The sequence below is a fragment of the Pelophylax lessonae genome (genome assembly GCF_965119305.1).
Source record: "Pelophylax lessonae genome assembly, chromosome: 4".
Classification (NCBI taxonomy): Eukaryota; Metazoa; Chordata; class Amphibia; order Anura; family Ranidae; genus Pelophylax; species Pelophylax lessonae.
In genome coordinates, this window is record NC_138771.1 from 315,753,936 (window position 1) to 315,772,563 (window position 18,628).

The window sequence follows — 18,628 nt, forward strand, 5'->3', positions numbered from 1 at the left end:
CTGTATGTGTCTCTATTGAGTAGATATCCTTAATTAGAGGGACAAGATGTGATGGTAAGATTCCTAAACAGAGACTCAGACAAAAACTGGAAGACATTTTAGCAGAATGAGAAATTGGTGGGAGGGTTGTGGCAATGTTTGTATTGCCTCCTGTTCCATCCAAATGACACCCACAACCTCTATTTCTGGTTCAGCTGTTACAGGGACAGAACGTTAGGAAGATTCTCCCCAGTGGGGTTAGGTTCCATTTACACTTGTTTGGAGTGTGACTTGGATGTGATATGTTGTCCCTCTGCAAAGTTGGACCCATTGTTGCATGTAAAACATTCAAGTATGACTTTCATGCAACTTTTAACATTGAGGTTGCATGAAAGTCAGACCAAAGTAGTGCATGAACTGCTTTGAAGGCACTGTGACTTTTAAGTCACACGTATATGAATGGTTATTAATGGAAAACATGATCTCCAAAGTCTCATGACAAGTCGAATTAGTTGGCTTTGCAACCACCTGGCTAAACATAGTAAAAGATTGCTGCATGATGAAAATTATATTACTGCAGTTGTGCAGCAAACGTAATTGTGTTAAGTGGCGGTAACACCCTATTCACACTTGTGCGACTTGTCTTACAGCTTTGGACATCAAAGTCCCTTGATAAGTCGTACCCCATGTTTATCAGTGATAATCATTCATATATGTGCGACTTAAAGGCAGTTCATGCACTACTTTGGTCCAACTTTTATGCCTATACGGGGGGCCATAGACTTCAATGTTAACCCTCAAAAGTTGCATGAAAGTCATTCCTGAATGCTATATATAAAACAGTGGGGTCCGACTTTGCAAAGTCACATCCAAGACGCATCCAACCAAAGTTGCGTCAAAGTTGCACCAAAGCTGCGCAACTTTGGAGTCCTACAAGTGTGAATGGACCTGGAAATGCCTTGCGGAGGTCCAGCAAGTTGAGTTTTTTTTCCTTCATAGCATTGAACCTGAAATTTTGTTGCTTTTAACATAGGTATGAAAAGATTTTTTACTACCACTGACACTTTTATTTTGACATCGATCTCTGTAATGAATGGTGGTTAATGCACACTCAGTGGATTTTCACATATCAATGGGCCAGAAATGCTGCTGTGTGCTGATGTGCTGACAAGTGATGTGCTAAAGGCCACTGATGTCAATCAAGTCAGTGCAGGTTAGTGGGCATAAAGTGCTCTTCATGCCAGCATATGGGCACTCTAAAGGGAAACTTACTTGATCTTCTTAAGATTCCCAAGGGATCTTGAAAATTAACACTATTTGAATTGGAATACAACAACAATGTAACAGTAACTTAAGTGTATGTTTCTGATAATCAGAAGGCACTATCTTCTCCCAGCTGCATGATTGTAAGATATGATGCAGTTACTATATGCAGAACTCGGTATAACAGGACTTCTATTATAAATGTAATATGGCTGTTCAGATTTGGAAGTGGAGCATGAATAATCTTAGCAATGGGTACAAAAACCTGTAGAACATCTTACATCTTACATCTTACAGGAGTTCAAGAGCTGTGTTATCATTTTGTATAGATGGAGGTAGGGCAGAAGAAAGTAATAATAGGCTAGAAACAATAGGCTGGCACATGTTTGCTCAAGTGGTAAGGGAATTTAATTTGGTATATTGGTATGCTAACAGATATTGAGACAAAGACTGGCTTGGTATAGAGGCAAATGTGGATCATACTGACTTGCTATGTGTGTTTGTAGGAGACTCTCAAATTAGCTAAGGGTTGAAAGGACCACATATTGAAGTAGCTTTGTGAAATGGAAGGTAAGGCTATCAGTATTTATCACTGATTGACCTCTGTGTCCCTATTAAATCATAATAGAAATCACAGTGCAATGGGGACAGTGCTTGCAAGCATTATTGGTTTGGTTATAGGCAGTCATATCTGAGTGCATAATACAATGATGCTATTATAATAGTGGTCCTTTCCAATTTTTATTGGATGTGGGTGTTACAATAAGTACGATTACCACAGGTATAAATAAGGGGGTAGTGAGGTGAGTGGCGCTGCCTTTCAATAGGTAAGTAAGGGCACTATACACAAACGTAATAAGCAGGTTAATCCAAAGCACATGTGATCGTATTGCTGCCTCTAACCCCACAATGAATATAATCAACACTAGGGCTGAACATCTTCACTCGACTCACGATCCAACTGATTACGATTATCAAGGCAACAAATCGATTTGATTCCGCGATGCATCATGATTACTGCCCATGCCCAGCCCACTGCCCAATGGTTTTAAAGAAGGTGAAAGTATCAGCGCGACTTTGTGTGGAATCGCACACTAGTATACAATATAATACTCGCAGCAGCTATATCAAAATGTGTGAATCACTGCTCATAGAAGGATCGTAAATGAATAGAAAGATACAGCGCTACTAACATAAATGATGTGCAAAATAAGCAAAAAGTGTGCAAATGTTGCAAATATGTGCTGGATGTGCTAGTACAGTCCTGATGTGAGAAGTACTAGATCAAAGGATATAAAGGTGCTAATATTACCCAAACCAGCAGTGCAGTAATCCTATCGTGTATAGATCACCCTGCTACAATATTTTATAATATAATTATACCAAGTGCATACAAATATCAATAAATAATGTGCAATATTATAAAGTGCAAAAAAAAAATATATACTATTTAGCAGCAGTAATAATTATTAATCATAATCTAAAGTGCATAAGTGTGTAAACAATATCGATTGGTAAAGTGCATTTAATTATAAACCATAAATCAGGTGCTCCAGTGCTCTGTGCAAACAAATCAGTCTTTTTGTTCCCTGTGCTATGGCTTACACCAGTCCATGCACATTTCCAGGCATGCAGAAGAATATTGGTGGTGGGAACCTCTTATCACTAAATACACCCCATGGAGAAGGTGGGGGCTTACCGGATTAAATATGTACTTGAGCCTTGTTGCAAGTAAACCATCAGCTGCAAACAGGAAGACTCCAGGACTTAGGGTCCACTGCAAATAGCGTCCTTTGCATCAACGCCTACTACACAGCTTAGGGCAAACACAAGGGACTCCACATAGCGTAATTCGTTTACAACTTTTATTAAAACATTACCAGTTTAAAAAACATCAGCGACTTCTAAATGTTTGGACTGCACACTGTCCGCTATATGTACTTTTACCGTGTGTCTGATGTTACTCTCCTAACACAGTCACAGTCCGGCAATCAGCAGGTGGATGGAGTCGGCGTGCATGTCACTCTGGATTAGGGACTCACCCAATATAATGTATAAGTGCGTAAAGTAGTGTAAATTGGCAAAAATAAATCACTATATATAATACAGTGCAAGTGACACAGAAAACCTCTAGGGATAATATCAGTAATAGAGGTTTTCTAGAGGCTTTCTATGTCACTTGCACTGTATTATATATTGTGATTTATTTTTGTCAATTTACACTACTTTCTGCACTTATATATTATATTGGGTGAGTTCATATATGTTTTATACTAGACATTCTTGCTAGCACCTTTTATATCCTTTGATCTAGTACTTTTCACGTCAGGACTGTACTAGCACATTCAGCAGATATTTGCAAAATTAGTGTCAGTGACTCCGTTTTCAGGGACACTTCCAGTGTGTAAAGGTTGATGTAAACTGATGCCTGAGTGATTACCTTATTATCTCCCGATATTTTCATCTTCAGTCTCCTCAGTCTTGTGCACTCCACCGGCGGGAGATCGGCTGGCCAGAGGGCACGTTACTATGACAGAGATGAAAAGACCGGGGATAAGGTAAAATCAGGCATCGGTTTACATTAACCCTTACACACTGGAAGGGTGCCTTGAAACTGAGTCACTGACACTAATTTGTTTCATCTTTGAGTGCACTGGCAGCCGGGCTGTACTTGAAGAGGCGTGGGGGGCGGGATGACGTCATCCACGCATCGATGCAGCCGGCCCTCACCATCGGATTCGAATTGCTCAAGGCCGCATCGTGATGCATCGATGCAACGATTATTTTCAACACCCCTAATCAATACATATAAATAAATATTGAAAAGTGCAAACAGTGCAACAAAGTGTTTATTCGTGGTGTGAGCAGAAAATAAATTATTATAAAATATGACGCAGTAAAAAAAAAAATATATAATCTAAAGTGCTCAGTAGGAGGTGGCAAACTTGAATAATCAATAGTATCCAAAGTGCATCAACAAGTGGACAATATACCAGCTGATAAAGGAAAAAAATCACTGTATGTGAGTGAGCGAAACCAAAATAATGTGTCCAATAAATATGTAATAAAGTGACGTAGTGCTAATTGATCCAATATATGACTTTACATGAAATGCAAAAATAGAGAAAATTAAATCTAAAGTGACTTAGTGCGGCCTAATCCGATATACAGTATGTGCAAAGAACTTGCAATATGGGGCGGCCAACAGAGTGAGATGAAGTGACTAAAAATCTATGAATATGGTTAACAGTATAAGTCCATAAGGTGATTGGTTGGTGAAGTAAATTCCAAAAAGAGTTGATGGGTGAATCTGGGGGTGATCCAAATGGGGCGTGCCGGGTGAGGAAAATAGTGCTCCCCTCTCAATTCTGCCTGCGCTCACCAGAGCTCAATACCCCTACAGGGGTAACCAGCGTGATGTAATAAGGGGTTCCCTCTGCCAGACAGGGCCTGGGTGGCGGTAGCTTCAGTGGTGCTAATGGATCATCTCTCCCATATACATAGTATACTCAGTATAATCGATACAGCCTCATGTGATATCCGCATCCCATCATTTGTTTGTGGCAAAGTTCCAGATCATGTAGAAGAAGAAGAGCCTTGCCTTCCTATTGGCAGCATGGCTCTTCTTCTTGTACATGATCTGGAACTTGCCATAAACAAATGATGGGATGCGGATATCACATGAGGCTGTATCGATTATACTGAGTATTCTATGTACCACGGGTTAGGTAGGGCAAGCCCCCCCCCCCCCCCTTCCCTAGGCTTCTGTAGTTGTTCCAGGCGAATCCTAGCCGCCTTTCCCTTCCACAGCAGGGACCGAAAGAGGGTATTCACGATTCGAAAGGTTTGCAAAGTAACGACAATTGGGGAGTTGTGCAAGAAGTATAACAGTTGTGGCATTAAAATAATTTTAATAAGATTTACCCTTCCCGCTAGGGAAAGCCAAAGCTTGTTCCAAATCCTGATTTTATCCCGAAATCTTGTGAGAAGAGGACTAATATTGAGGACGCTATATTGGGTCAGGTCCGCTGAGACCACCACCCCTAGGTATTTGAATTTATCAACTACAGGAACCGGGCATTGGGGGCCCAAAGACTGAATTGCGTCCGTATCTAAATGCAACATCGCCGATTTGGACCAGTTGATGGTGAGGCCCGAAAACCTTCAAAACTCGGTAATCTCAGACATGACCGCCTGCAGGGAGCCATCCGTGTCTCCCAGCTTCAGAAGCATACTAAGTCAATTTAAATGTATTTTTTTTAATATTTGCATTTCATGTAAAGTCATCTATTGGATCAATTAGCACTACGTCACTTTATTACATATTTATTGGACACATTATTTTCGTTTCGCTCACTCACACTCAGTGATTTTTTTTCCTTATCAGCTGGTATATTTATTGTCCACTTGTTGCTGCACTTTGGATATTATTGATTATTCAAGTTTGTCACCTCCTACTGAGCGCTTTATATTTATATTATATATATTTTTTTACTGCATCATATTTTCTAATAATTTATTTTCTGCTCACACCACGAATCAAAACACTGTGTTGCACTGTTTACACTTTTCAATATTTATTTATTTATATGTATGGATTATATTCATTGCGGGGTTAGGGGCAGCAATACGATCACATGTGGTTTGGATTACCCTGCTTATTAAGTTTGTGTATAGTGCCCTTACTTACCTATTGAAAGGCAGCGCCACTCACCTCACTACCCCCTTATTTATATATTGAATACAACCCTTTGGGTTGTATTCCATAAGCGCGGATTTTCCAACCCCTACGATTACCACAGGACCTTATAATGGGACAGCTTGCTTGGTTTTAGATGTTTCATAGACTTGATCTGTTCCTTTGCTTTTTTAGAGAGCATGTGCATTTTGTTCTATAGGGGAAAAAGGCATCGGGCTTCCGGCATCACCGGAGCGTGGTAGCAAGACATCGAAGCTGTCTGGTTTAAAGGTGTGTCCATATAGTCCATCTGGAACCAGCACAGGAACACTCCCTACCTCACTTAACTTCTGTAAATCTCCAAAACAATTCAAAAGTATGTGCCATAGGCCATCATCCCCAGGTTAGTGCAAACTTTTTTTAATTTGTGTTATCATTGGATGTATGAGCTTAGCATGCTCCTTTTTGTAGTTGCATAGGCTACTGGTTTGTAACTGCCTAATAACTGGATGTCAAAAATGTTTAGATAAGTACAAGATACTTTTGTATGATTCAGTGTGTATCTGTTTAATTGAACGTGGCCATCTTTTGAGCAGATCAAATTAGTGGCTATCATTTTACATAACTTTTTTTTTTTATTGTCCAAATAGTATTAAAATGTTAAGTATTGCAATCCTGGGCAATTAATACGGAGTTCAAGATTAGAGAATGTAATGGCAAAAGTTACCTTCAAATAAACATTAATTCCAGAGATATAGGCAGCTATTTAAATGTACAAGCAAATCTTGACTTTTCCTGTAAAAGCTGAACATGTCTTGGACCCTTTTTACCATCTGAGAATCAATATTAGTCAGAATGGCTGCTCATAACAGAACCAATTGTGAATCTTGGGAGATGTAAAGGAAAGGGCTAAACTTGACATTTATGGGAGATTTAACATTTTCCTTCATCTGACTATATATCTTGACATAGTAACAATCCTGACATGCAGTTTTCACTGTACCTAAGCTTATTTATATGCTCAGTTTCAATCACGCAGGTTCATTAAAATGCTTTACACCAAGCCTGTCGCTCATATGACTTTACTAAACTATTGGACCAGGAGGGTTGTAGATGGACCCTGCACACCTTTTTATGCAAATTCCAGTGTATAATTTCTATGGTCTCAGTGACCTACCAAGAAGACTGGGTGTTGCTATTTGGGTTTCTTAGTAGGTGGAGGTACAGACGTTTCTCCATGTACCATGCTTGTGCCACTGCTGTCCTAAGTTTACTTTAGTAAGGTTTGCTAGTAACCCATTATACTTTAGTTGACTTACATTACCCTGAAAAAACCTTTCTTTTACATCCTCTGACAGACGCCGGCCTGATGGTATTAGCCTTCACTAATGGGTAATGGCGCACTCTGCAGGAGCAGGCTAGGCAGATAATTCATTATCAGGTTAATACAAAAAAACTTTTGTACCTCAGCACGCCACTAGGGGGCCATCCCTTAGCCATTACCAGAACCCAATCTGATATTACCTCAGTTTGAAGCTGCCTAGCGTCAGGAGTAGAGTTAGGTCTTCCCTGCTAAGACCTAGAGTCTCGGTTTTCTGAATTTGTGTTTTTTCTTTACACAGTAGATTTTTATTTTCTCTCGCTATCACTAGTTAGTCAGGGATTCCTTTCCTGGAGGGCTACAAGTGACGGCAGAGCTGGGCCTCGGACTGGGTATCATAGATCCTTATGAAGTCCCAGCCTGCCATCGAGCGTTGCAGGTTACTGGTACACCCAGGCCTCGCAAGGACAGTGCCCCTCCATATGGGGATGAGCCTGCGGAGCTGCGCTTCGTTGAGGAGGTCTCAACCCGGATCGACCGCATGTTGCCAGCGTCCCTCCATGGCTGATGGCACCCCCACTTAGGGTGGGAGAGGTCTCCCGTATCTGAGTGGTGCCCGCTTCTGGACTGGTGAGTACTGAACCCCCTTGTCCCTGGGGACGTTTGGGGGGTTGTGGGCCCACTATTAGGGGATAGCAGGGCTGGTGGTCTCTGTAGGATCCCCCTTCTGGCCGGGTTGTGGGTTTTCTCCCTCCCTGCTTCCGCTGGGGGCGCTGTATGGGGTGCTATAGGGGTCTCCCTGGGGTCCCTGATAGCCAGAATGTGTTTATGCACTTATTTTGCCGCCATGTTTTTTGGTGTGCAGAATCTTTGCTCTGTGTAATACAGCAGCCATGTGGGGATTCAGCACAGGCTCCCGGTCGGGCGCCATCTTGGATGTGGGCAACATGCCTAGTAAGGGCAAGCGCCCATTTTCCCTGTGACTTTTGTCATAGACTTTCAATAGGCACCTTTTTTCTGGGCTTGAGGACTGGGCCTCTAGTGATGTGAGGTCACTTCCTCCTTCTTCACAGTTTTTCTCCTGTGTAAAAATGTGCTGACAGGCTGGGGATTTTTGTTAATCCTTCTGTCATTTTTCAACCAAAACGTTTTTTACTTGTGGCTAGTGTGTTTTCACAGGGGGCTCTTTCTGTTTGTGCAGATTGCGGGGGGCCGCAGGAACCGCAGATTTAAAGGGCCAGCGTCCCTTTTTAATTTTAAGGCAAAAATGAACTCCCAGGATGATAAATCCCCCGCAGACCTGGTGGGGGCTACGGGTACACCTGAATCCTCTTCCATGGCCCCCATTTCTGCTGCTCTGGCGACTTTGGCGTCCCAGGTGAATCTGCTGATGTCGGCACGCTCCTCCATAAAAACAGCCTGTGCCCTCCCAGTCCTCTGACTCTAAGCCCGAATTGGTTGCCACGGACGATGGTACCCCTGAGGGGTCCCGGTCCTCCGCTTTGAGAGAGCGGTGGAGGGGGAACGTGCTACGATGGATACTCTCATTGGCGTCCTAACAGAAAAACTCTCAATCTTAACGATGAGCCAGCTCAGTCAAGTAAGCGGTCCATTTTGTTCGGGTTCTGCAGACCCCAGCAGTCAGGTCAGGCTTTTTTCCTGCCCGGAGGACTTTCACGAGATTGTCAATGGCCAGTGGCAGCGCATTTAGCACATGTTGGTGGTGCCCAAGCGTTTTTCCATCTGCTATCCCTTTTTGGAGGCGGTAGATGAACGTTGGACGGTGTCCCCAAGCAGGGGATCACACGGTGTCTAGGCTGAATAAGTCCACCTTGCTGCCAGTAGAGGATTTCCCGGTATTCAGGGATCCGGCTGATAGGCGTGTGAAAGCGCTTGCCTGCCACATTTATCTGGTGGCGGGTTCCCTGTTGAAACCTGTGTTTTGCCTCAGTTATGGCCTCTCAGGCGCTCACGACATGGTGCAAGGGGCTTCGCAGCAGGATCAGCTCAGCCACACTGCGATGTTCCTGTACGATGCGGCCTTGGACGTGGCTCTGTTGGTCGCCCGGTTTTCGGCGGTGGGGATTGCGATCCACCGCGTTACCTGGTTAAAGCGCTGGTTGGTTGACCACACATCCAAAAAGACGGTGTCTAAAGTCCCCTATGAGGGGGGGTCGTCTTTTTGGGGTAACTCTAGATGAGTTGATTAAGGGGCTCACGGGAGGTAAGAGTACTCGCCTGCCCCAGGTCACCAAGGGTAAGCCGCCCGCCCGCACGCGGGGGGGGGGGCCTCCTTCAAGACTCAACATAATTGCTTTCGTGCCTTTGGGACGCAGGAGAAGGGTATTCCCTTCCAACTTCCCGGTGGCCACGAGAAGCCGTGGTCGGGTAAGCCAAAAGTCGGTCAGTCTTGTTCGGCGGCCCAGTCCACCTCTCCCTAAAGAGAAGCCCTCCCCGTTGTCAGGATGGGGGGACATCTGCTTTCCTTTCGGAAACCCTGGTTGTCCGGCATTCAGGACAGGTGGGTTCACAAACTGATTCGTTCAGTGTACAAGATCGGGTTTTGATCTCGCCCCGCAGACAGGTTCTTCCCGTCCATTCTCCAGCTGTCCCCTGGTCGTCTCAGAGATCTCATGGGGGCTGTGCATGATTTGCTTGCCCAAGGAGTCATTGTACCCGTTCCTTTCCGGGAAAGGTTTAGTGGTTTTTACTCCTACCTGTTCACGGTGCCCAGGAAAGAGGGCACGGTGCGTCCGATTCTGGACTTGTAGTCCATGAACCGCTTTGTGCGGGAAGTTCAGGATGGAATCCATCCGGTCGGTGATGGCCTCATTGAGGCCTGGGGACTTCCTGGCATCCATCGACTTGCAGGATGCGTATCTCCACATCCCTATTTTCGAGGGTCATCAGAGATATCTCCGATTCGCGGTGGCTGGGGGAGCATTACCAGTTCGTGGTGTTGCCTTTCGGTCTTGCTTCGGCTCCCAGGGTTGTTGGCTCCGGTTCTAGCTTTACTGCGTTTACGGGGCATTGCGGTCCTCAGTTACCTGGATGACCTCTTGTTAAGGTCAAACTCATGTGTGACCTTGGTGAGGTGAAGGATCTGGCCGTGACGGTTCAGACACTTCAGGACACTTCTGGCCGTCATTTTTCAGAAGTCAGCACTGACTCTCTCTACTCATCTCCAGTATCTAGGGATGGTCCTGGACTCTGCTCAATCTTGGGTCTTCCTTCCGGAGGACACACTCGGGACTCTGCGGGAGGAGATCAGAGCTCTCAGGAACAATGCCACGGCTGTGGGTTATATCAATCACCGAGGGGGGCACGAGGAGTGCCCAGGCGGCCGAGGAAGTGGCCGAGATTCTGTCCTGGGCCGAATCTACGTTCTCAGCCGTTCTCATTCTGGGTGTGGAACGCTGGCAGGCGGACTATCTGAGTCGCCAGACTTTGGACCTAGGGGAATGGTCCCTACATCCGGAGGTGGTTCACCTCCTGTGCGCCCAGTGGGGGACCCCGGGTGTGGATTTGTTCACGTCCTGTCTCCACAAAGAGGTGGTAAGGTTCGTGGCCAGGACTCGCGATCCTCTGGCAGACGCCGCAGACGCGTTGGTGGTGCCTTCGCACCGCTGTCGGCTACTGTATGCCTTTCCTCCGATTCAACTGTTGTCCAGGTTCCTCCGCAGGTTGGCGTCGGAAAGTAATGTCAGTCATTCTGGTGGCCACGGACGGGCCTCGCCGGTCCTGGTATGCGGACGTCGTTCAGATGGTCGTCGAACTTCGCTGGCGGCTTCTGCTGCGAGACGATCTTCTGTCTCGAGGACCGATCTTCCATTCTGTTTTACCGTCTCTGGCTTTATCAGCATGGCTGTTGAAGGCCAGGTCCTGAGGGATAGCGGTCTTCCTCAGGCGGTCATCCTTATCCTGTTAAAAGGTTTGCAAAGCCACTTCTAGGAAGTTTTCTCTCCGCACCTGGAAAGCTTATATCGCTTGGTGCGACGTGCATTGTTTTCACCCTCGTTCCTTCTCGGTGGTGAAGGTCTTGGCCTTCCTGCAGAATGGCGTGGATCAGCATCTGGTGCTGACTACGGTCAAGGGCCAGTTGTCGGCCTTGGCCGTCCTTTTTTTTTTTTTTCAACGACCTTTTGGCGTGACTTTCTTGGATCCGCACCTTCATTCAAGAGCTGCGGCATTTGGCTCCCCCGAGGAGAGCTCTCTTGCTTCCCTGGGACCTAAATTGGTTTTGTCAGTGTTACAACAAACCTCCCTTCGAGAACATCAGAGAGATTTCTCTGTCTGTGTTGTCACAGAAAGTTGCTTTTCTGGTGGCTATCACGTCGGCTCTCAGAGTGTCTTCATTGACGGCCTTGTCCTGCCGTTCTGCTTATCTGGTACTTCATAGAGATAAGGTAGTTCTGCGACCGACTTAGTCTTTTCCTTCCACCGTGCTTTTTTCATTCCATCTAAATGAAGAAAATGTTGTGTGCACGATCCAAGCATCCTAAGGAATTTGCCTTGCATTCTCTGGATGTGGTCCGGGCTGTCAAGGTCTACCTGTCCGCCACGGAGTCGATTCGGCAATCTAATTTTCTATTTGTTCTTCCTGAGGGACCTCGGCAGGGATCGGCCGCCTCCGTGGCGACCCATCATGGTTCAGGTTCCTCCTCTCCCAGTAAATGCCCGTTCTACTCGAGCCATCGAGGCGTCTGTGGCTCAGGTGTGCAAGGTGGCGACCTGGTCGTCCGTGCACATTGTTGTAAGTTTTTCAAAACTTGCTGTTTTGGCATCTTTGGATGCTTCCTTTGGCCGCTTTTGAGTGTGGCAGTTGTTTAAGGGGACATTCTTTTTTTACTGTCCCTCCTTATGGGGTGTTCTTTTCTGGGTTTGGGTTTGTTCCAGTTTTTTCCTGTGGGCTCAGGTTGTTACTGGCCCGGCTATTTGCGTTACCTTCTAAATTGGTTGCGTTGCTTTCCCACCCCTCATACCTGCACTGCTTTGGGACATCCCATTAGTGAAGGCTGATACCATTGGGCGGCGACTGTCAGAGGACATAAGAGAAAATAGAATTTTTGTAAGAACTTACCGTAAAATTTTTTCTCTGAGTCCTCTGACAGTCGCCGCCCCCGCCCCTCTGGTTTTTGGATCTGGGGGTTGTTGCCTTCTGGTACTGCTTGCTACAAACTGAGGTAATATCAGATTTGGTTCTGGTAATGGCTGAGGGATGGCCCCCTAGTGGCGTGCTGAGGCACAAAAGTTTTTTGTATTAACCTGATAATGAATTATCTGCCTAGCCTGCTCCTGCAGAGTGCGCCATTACCCATTAGTGAAGGCTAATACCATCGGTCGGCGACTGTCAGAGGACTCGGAGAAAATAATTTTACGATAAGTTCTTACAAAAATTATATTTTTCACTATTTCTACAGCTTGAACAGGAGTAACATGCAGTGTAGCATAAATCATGTTTAGTTATATGGTTTCTCTTTGGTTAATTGACGGACACAGCTCCTAATATTCATAACCATTGGGTTATACTGCCCCCTAACGGAGTAGGACTCTAGGCAGAAAAAGAATTCTGGCTACTCCAATGGGAAGTCCCAGGGGATATACTCCCTCTCTCTGCTATAGCCACTCAGTTTTTTTCTGCCTAGTCAGGAGTAAGGACCGATTTCCTTGCTGGGATCTTTGGTCCTAGCAAACATTTTTTAGATAGAAAATTTTGTTTCTCCTGGATTTTTTCCTGTGAGATCTACATTTAACTGCCGGACTGGGCGACGGGCTGGATAATCTAGATCCAGTTGACACCCCAGTCTGGCCAGCGAGAGTGTGCGCAGACCTCAGCTTGGCGCTAGGAGAGGAGCATTATTAGTTTGTGGCGTTACCCTTTGGTCGCGCATCTGCTCCTCAGGTCTTCACAAAAGTGTTAGCCCTGATGCTAGCTTTGCTACGCCAATGAGGGATCGCATTACTGGGCTACTTGGACGATCTCCTTTTGTGAGTCTCCCTCTTCTCTAGTGGAGAACCTGGTGATCACAATACCAACTCTGCGGGAGTTCGGCTGGATTTAGTATTTTAACAAGTCTGCTCTTGTTCCGTCCACAAAGCAGGACTATCTGGGCCTGACTCTGGACTAGGCTTTAGCCAGAGTGCTCTCTCCTCTGGATAAACTCTGGAAATTGCAGGCTGCAATTTGCCTCCTGCTGTCCAGCAAATGGTCATCCCTCCAGAGTTTATGCGGTTGCTGGGCCTGATGGTGTCTACCTTCGAAGCGGTTAAGTTTGCACAGTTCTATACAAAGTCCCTACAGGGAAAATTCTGACCAAATGGGGCAAGACTCCGCAGTCTCTGGACAATCAGATCCGGCGGAGTCGGGGCACAGAGGAGACCCTGATATGGTGGCTTCATTCTCCGGTGCTTCGGCTGGGAAATTCCTTCCTCCCCTTGTATTGGACAGTGGTCACCACGGATGCCAGCCTGTCCAGCTAGGGAGGCGTCCTTGGCAAGCATTCTGCTCAGGGGATCTGGACGCTGGTAAAGTCCAGACTATTGATCAATGTCTTGGAACTTCGAGCGATCAGAGTGCGTCTGGATCATTGGACGGATTGTCTTAAATAGTTGTCCAGTGCGCAGTTAATTGGACAATGCCAAGGCCGCGGCTTATGTCAATCACCAAGGGGGCACAAAAGTGTCCTGACGGCTCTGGAGGTAGCTGGCATTCTAAGGTGGGCAGAATGGTTTGGTTTGTTCCAGCCCTCTCCACCGTACACATTTCTGGGGTGGAAAAGTGGCAGGCGGATTACTACAGCCGGCAGGCGTTGGACCACGGGGGTGTGGTCCCTTCATCCGGAGGGGTTTCGTCAGCTGTATCTCCGTTGGGTCACCCTTGAGATGGATCTGTTGGTGTCTCGGCGCAACAGAAAGGTGCAGAGGTTTGTGATTTGGTCAAGGGATCCTCTGGTGGAGGCCACAGATGCGCTGGTGGCCCCATGGGGTCAGTATCGTCTGATTTATTTATTTCTGGTGAGTCAGTTTGAGGGATACGGTGGAAGGAGCACACTTGGTGTTTGTTCACGAGTGGACACAGAAAAGAAAGCACTGAATGAATTAGACACTTTGGCACTGATTGCACATTTAGGACTCTTTCACATTGTTTTTTGGCACAAGTATCTTTCTACCTGAACTGAACATTTTTTTTTATGATAATTTTTATTGAAATTTTGCAGTTTTTTTATATGAACTTATGAATTATTCACATAGTTGTTTTGTCACATTTAAGAATTGTTGGCTATTTATTTTTTGCACTTGCACTTTTTTGGATACAGCAGATATTGCACATTTTTTCAAAAATAATTCTTTTACACAAATTTTAACTATTTAGGTTGCGATATAACAATTTTTAATATTTTTTTTTTTCTACATGTGTTGAGTATAAAGGTTTTGTCAACAGGAGAGGGATATAAACGTGCGCTGATTAATTTTATATTTTATCTTGATGTATTACACCTGCAGTAAATCAGCAACAGTTTTTGGCGATTCTCCCTCTTTTTTTGTTTTGACAATCTAACCATTGATTGCCAAGGTGCTTGTTCTAACAATGCTTTTGCATCGTCTGATTTATGCCTTCACTCCTCTCAAGCTTCTGCCAAGACTTCTACGCAGGATCAAGGCAGGAGGGATTGTGGTCATCTTAGTGGCTCCGGACTGGCCTCGCTGGGCTTGGTATGCCAATCTGGTGCGGCTGGTCGCTGACATTCCTTGGCAACTTCCTTCACTTCCTCTGCTGTCCAAAGGACCGATCTTCCATCCTTCTTTACAGTCGTTGGATTTGACGCCTTGGCTGTTGAAGGCAAGGTGCTGAAGGATAGGGGTTTATCTGAGTCTGTGATTTCTACACTGTTGAAAGCTAGGAAATCTACCTCTAGGACGATCTACCATTGTACGTGGAAGAAATACATTGCGCTGTGTGAGTCTCTTGGGGTTCTTTCTCGCTCCTTCTCGGATGGTCGGATCTTGACCTTCCTTCAACGGGGGGGTTGAACAGAAATTGGCCTTGAAAACCATCAAGGCCCAGGTGTTGGATTTGGCGGACTTCTTCCAAGGACCTTTTGGCCACACACACTCCCTGTTTGCGTACCTTTCTTCAGGGTGTCCGACATTTGCTTCCCCCAGTGCGGGATCCGTTGCTGCCTTGGGATCTTAATTTTGTGGTTTCGGCTCTACAGAAGCCTCCCTTTGAAAATATTTGGGAGATTCCCCTGCTTACGCTGTCCCAGAAGTTGGATTTTTTAGTTGCTTTCTCGCGCAGGGTGTAGGAACTGGTGACGTTACCCGGTCATTCATCTTACCTGGTGATTCACAGGGATAAGGTGATTCTTCGCCCCTGTCCGTCATTCCTTCCAAAGGTTGTCTCTGATTTTCATTTGAATAAAGATATTGTGTTGTCTTCCCTGTGTTCCAGGCCTAAACATTAGAAGGAAATTGCCTTGGATGTGATCCAGGCAATTAGGGTTAACTTGGCAGCTACAGAGTTTTTCAGGACGTCAGACTTTGTGCTCATGGATGGACCTCAAAAAGGGTTGTCCACTTCCTCTGCGACCATTTCCAGATGGATCAGACAGACGGTGGTTCCAGCCTATTCCATCAGGGGTCAGGTTCCTCCTTAACCTGTCAAGGCTCACTCTACTAGGGCGCTTAGTGCCTCTTGGGCTTTCCGTCATTAAGTGTCAGTGACGCGGTTGTCTGTGCACACTTTTACTAAATTCTATAAAGTGGTTGTTTTGGCATCTACAGATGCTTCTTTTGGCCGCAAGGTTTTGCAGGCTGCTGTTTAAGAGGACCTGTTCCTTCTTGAGGGTGTGTTATTCTTCTTTTTTTTCTCATGTGGTCTCCAGTTTTTTGGTTGAGCTCCTGTTGCCTGGTTGGCTAATGTTTAGCCTTGGGAATTTTTTTGTTGTTCCCAGCTCATTCACTTTAACACTGCTTTGTGACATCCCGATGGTTATGAATATAAGGAGCTGTGTTCGTCAATGAACGAAAGAGAAAATTGGATTTTTGACTTAGTGTAAAATCCATTTCTCTGATGTTTATTCACAGACCCAGCACCCACCCCTCTGTGGAGTTACAATTCTACTGACCTCTGTGGAGTTACAATTCTACTGACACTGCTTGTAACAAAAACAAAACTGAGTGGCTATAGCCGAGCGAGGGAGTATACCCCCTGGGACTGCCCATGGGTGTAGCCAGAGTTATATTCTTCCCAGTGTCCTACTCCTGTAGGGGGCAGTATAACCCAATGGTTATGAATATCAGGAGCCGTGTCCGTCAATGAAAATCAGAGAAATGGATTTTACAGTAAGTCAAAAAAGTTTATTGCTTTGAATGTGTGACAGATTTGGCGTCGGCATGCATCCCAAGAATATTTGCCTACACAGTCCAGTACAGCTTTTTCATAAATCAAACCTGTGTTAAAAAAAGAAAAAAATCCACTTAGCCTCCCTAGTTTATAGTATGTACCTTTTTGGTGCCTTAACGTACCTGCTCTACTCAAACATCAAACACCAGCTGCCTGCTCCAAAATAATTCTAGACAAGTATTGGCCATGCTTTAAAGAAGAAGCACAGCCAAAGCTACTTCTCCTGTCGATCACAGGAGTACAGTTTGTTTTGCACTCCTGTGACCCTTTTTCAGCAGACAGTGGACTGAAGTCACAGAGCCAGTCCACGCTTGGGCAAGATCGAGACAATGTAGTCGGGATTAACGTGGACCAACACTTGGCTGAGAGCCTGAGCCGGCCACTCCCACCCCCTCCACAGCCCAGTGCTCCAGTGAACGTTGGGGTTAAGGGGGGGTCAGAGCACCAGCTCTCTGCTCAGGGAGCTGTGAGAATCGAATGATCTGCGACGTTTGATCGCTCGGTTCTCAGTGTTAGGGCTGGCAGGGGACAGATGCAGCATTGGGGACTCCCCCCCAATGAAATTGAAATTGGGAAAGTAGACTGGGGCCTACTGTATACCCAGAATTCATTTTTTTTGCTTTTAACATCGACTTAAATTTATGTACTTAATCACTTACATCACAAATCCAAAAAAAATAAATAGAACAGCTGGTTTGCAACATAGTTACCACCTGAAATATATAATGCCGTTTTTGTAGGCAGCGGTTTTCGGCTGTGCAAGGTCTTTGCAAGATGAGTAATCCATACATTTTATTGTATTGGATTTAGATGACAATGAGATGGTATAATCAGTCATGTTGAGTTGAGGTAGGCTCAAAGTGGTCATGGCTTTGAAGTGATGATATTAACAAAACCAAAAAAAGTTTTTTATGTATAATAAAAACTCAATTTTTTTTGTCCCCAAGTAGTAATTGACAGTTTCTGTTTTAACATGTTTGAGTTGTTTATAATATTATGGTTGTACTTCACAGATTGTGTTCTTTTAGGGGAAGCGTATCATTCAGAGCACAGTCGTCATTCGGATCCTAGTGCTCCTCCGAACAGTCCAACTGGACTAGTGTCTCAACCTCCAGTCTCTCCCCACAGTCCTCCACACCCATACCTCTCCTCGTCCAATACGTCAGCCCCTTTCTCAGCAACAAGCCTCTCGTCTCACACTGCACCCTCTAAAGCCACTGTCTGCCCCACCACTGGAGCTCACAGAAGTCCTCATTTAACAGGGTCCAGCCCATCTCTCCTTAAAGTAAATCCGCCTCCCCCACCACTCTCTGCCTGTAGCCATCCTTGCAATGGGCACTGTAATGGCACAAATGCACTACAGGGAGGAAGCACACCTGGAAACCCCACCAGGTAACTACTTTGAAAATGCTTTTGATTCTTTTTGGTTTATTGTCATCTGCAAAACATTTATAAAGTGTATTTGAATGATCTCAATACATTGCAACAGTGCAATTCAGTAGATTTATTTGAAAGTGGTAAGGTCAATGTGGTAATATTCTCTGCTCTGATTTTACTCTAAAAGTCCTTTTCTGAGAAACGTATAGATGGTGCCATTGCTGGCCTCCTAAAAAAATATTAGATACCTGTGCTTGACTTAAGTGTGATCCAGTTCCAGAACAAACATCTTGTATATCAGGGGTGCTCAAACTTTTGAAGAGCAAGGGCCACTTAAGTGATTTGGTAACCGGTCATGGGCCACAAAGAACTTTTACTGCCCCCTCCAAACCGCAAATGTAATCAAGCCTTTACTGTGTTGAGTCCCCTATAAGGCTAATTTTACACTGATGTGCTGTGGCTTACCCGCACAACAGGTGCAGCTCAGTGCACCTGCGGCTTTCCTGCAGTTTAGCTATACTTTGCCATAGACTTCTGTTATATCTTGCAGGTGTGGTGCACTTTCGGAAAGTGCACCAAACCTGCAGAATATAATAGAAGTCTA

The 18,628-nt window shown here is 45.2% G+C and overlaps 1 protein-coding gene across 2 annotated transcripts in view; it reads left to right on the top strand.

Moving 5' to 3' along the window:
• Window positions 1-18,628, top strand: part of FAM193B (family with sequence similarity 193 member B) — a 140,682-nt gene that overhangs the window by 62,689 nt on the left and 59,365 nt on the right. The window contains exons 4-5 of one of the 2 annotated variants that reach the window (XM_082257154.1): window positions 6,141-6,323; window positions 17,661-18,039. In XM_082257154.1, the coding sequence (XP_082113280.1) occupies window positions 6,141-6,323; window positions 17,661-18,039 (562 nt within the window). The remainder of the gene's footprint in view (window positions 1-6,140; window positions 6,324-17,660; window positions 18,040-18,628) is intronic. The other variant, XM_082257155.1, reaches the window with a different exon arrangement.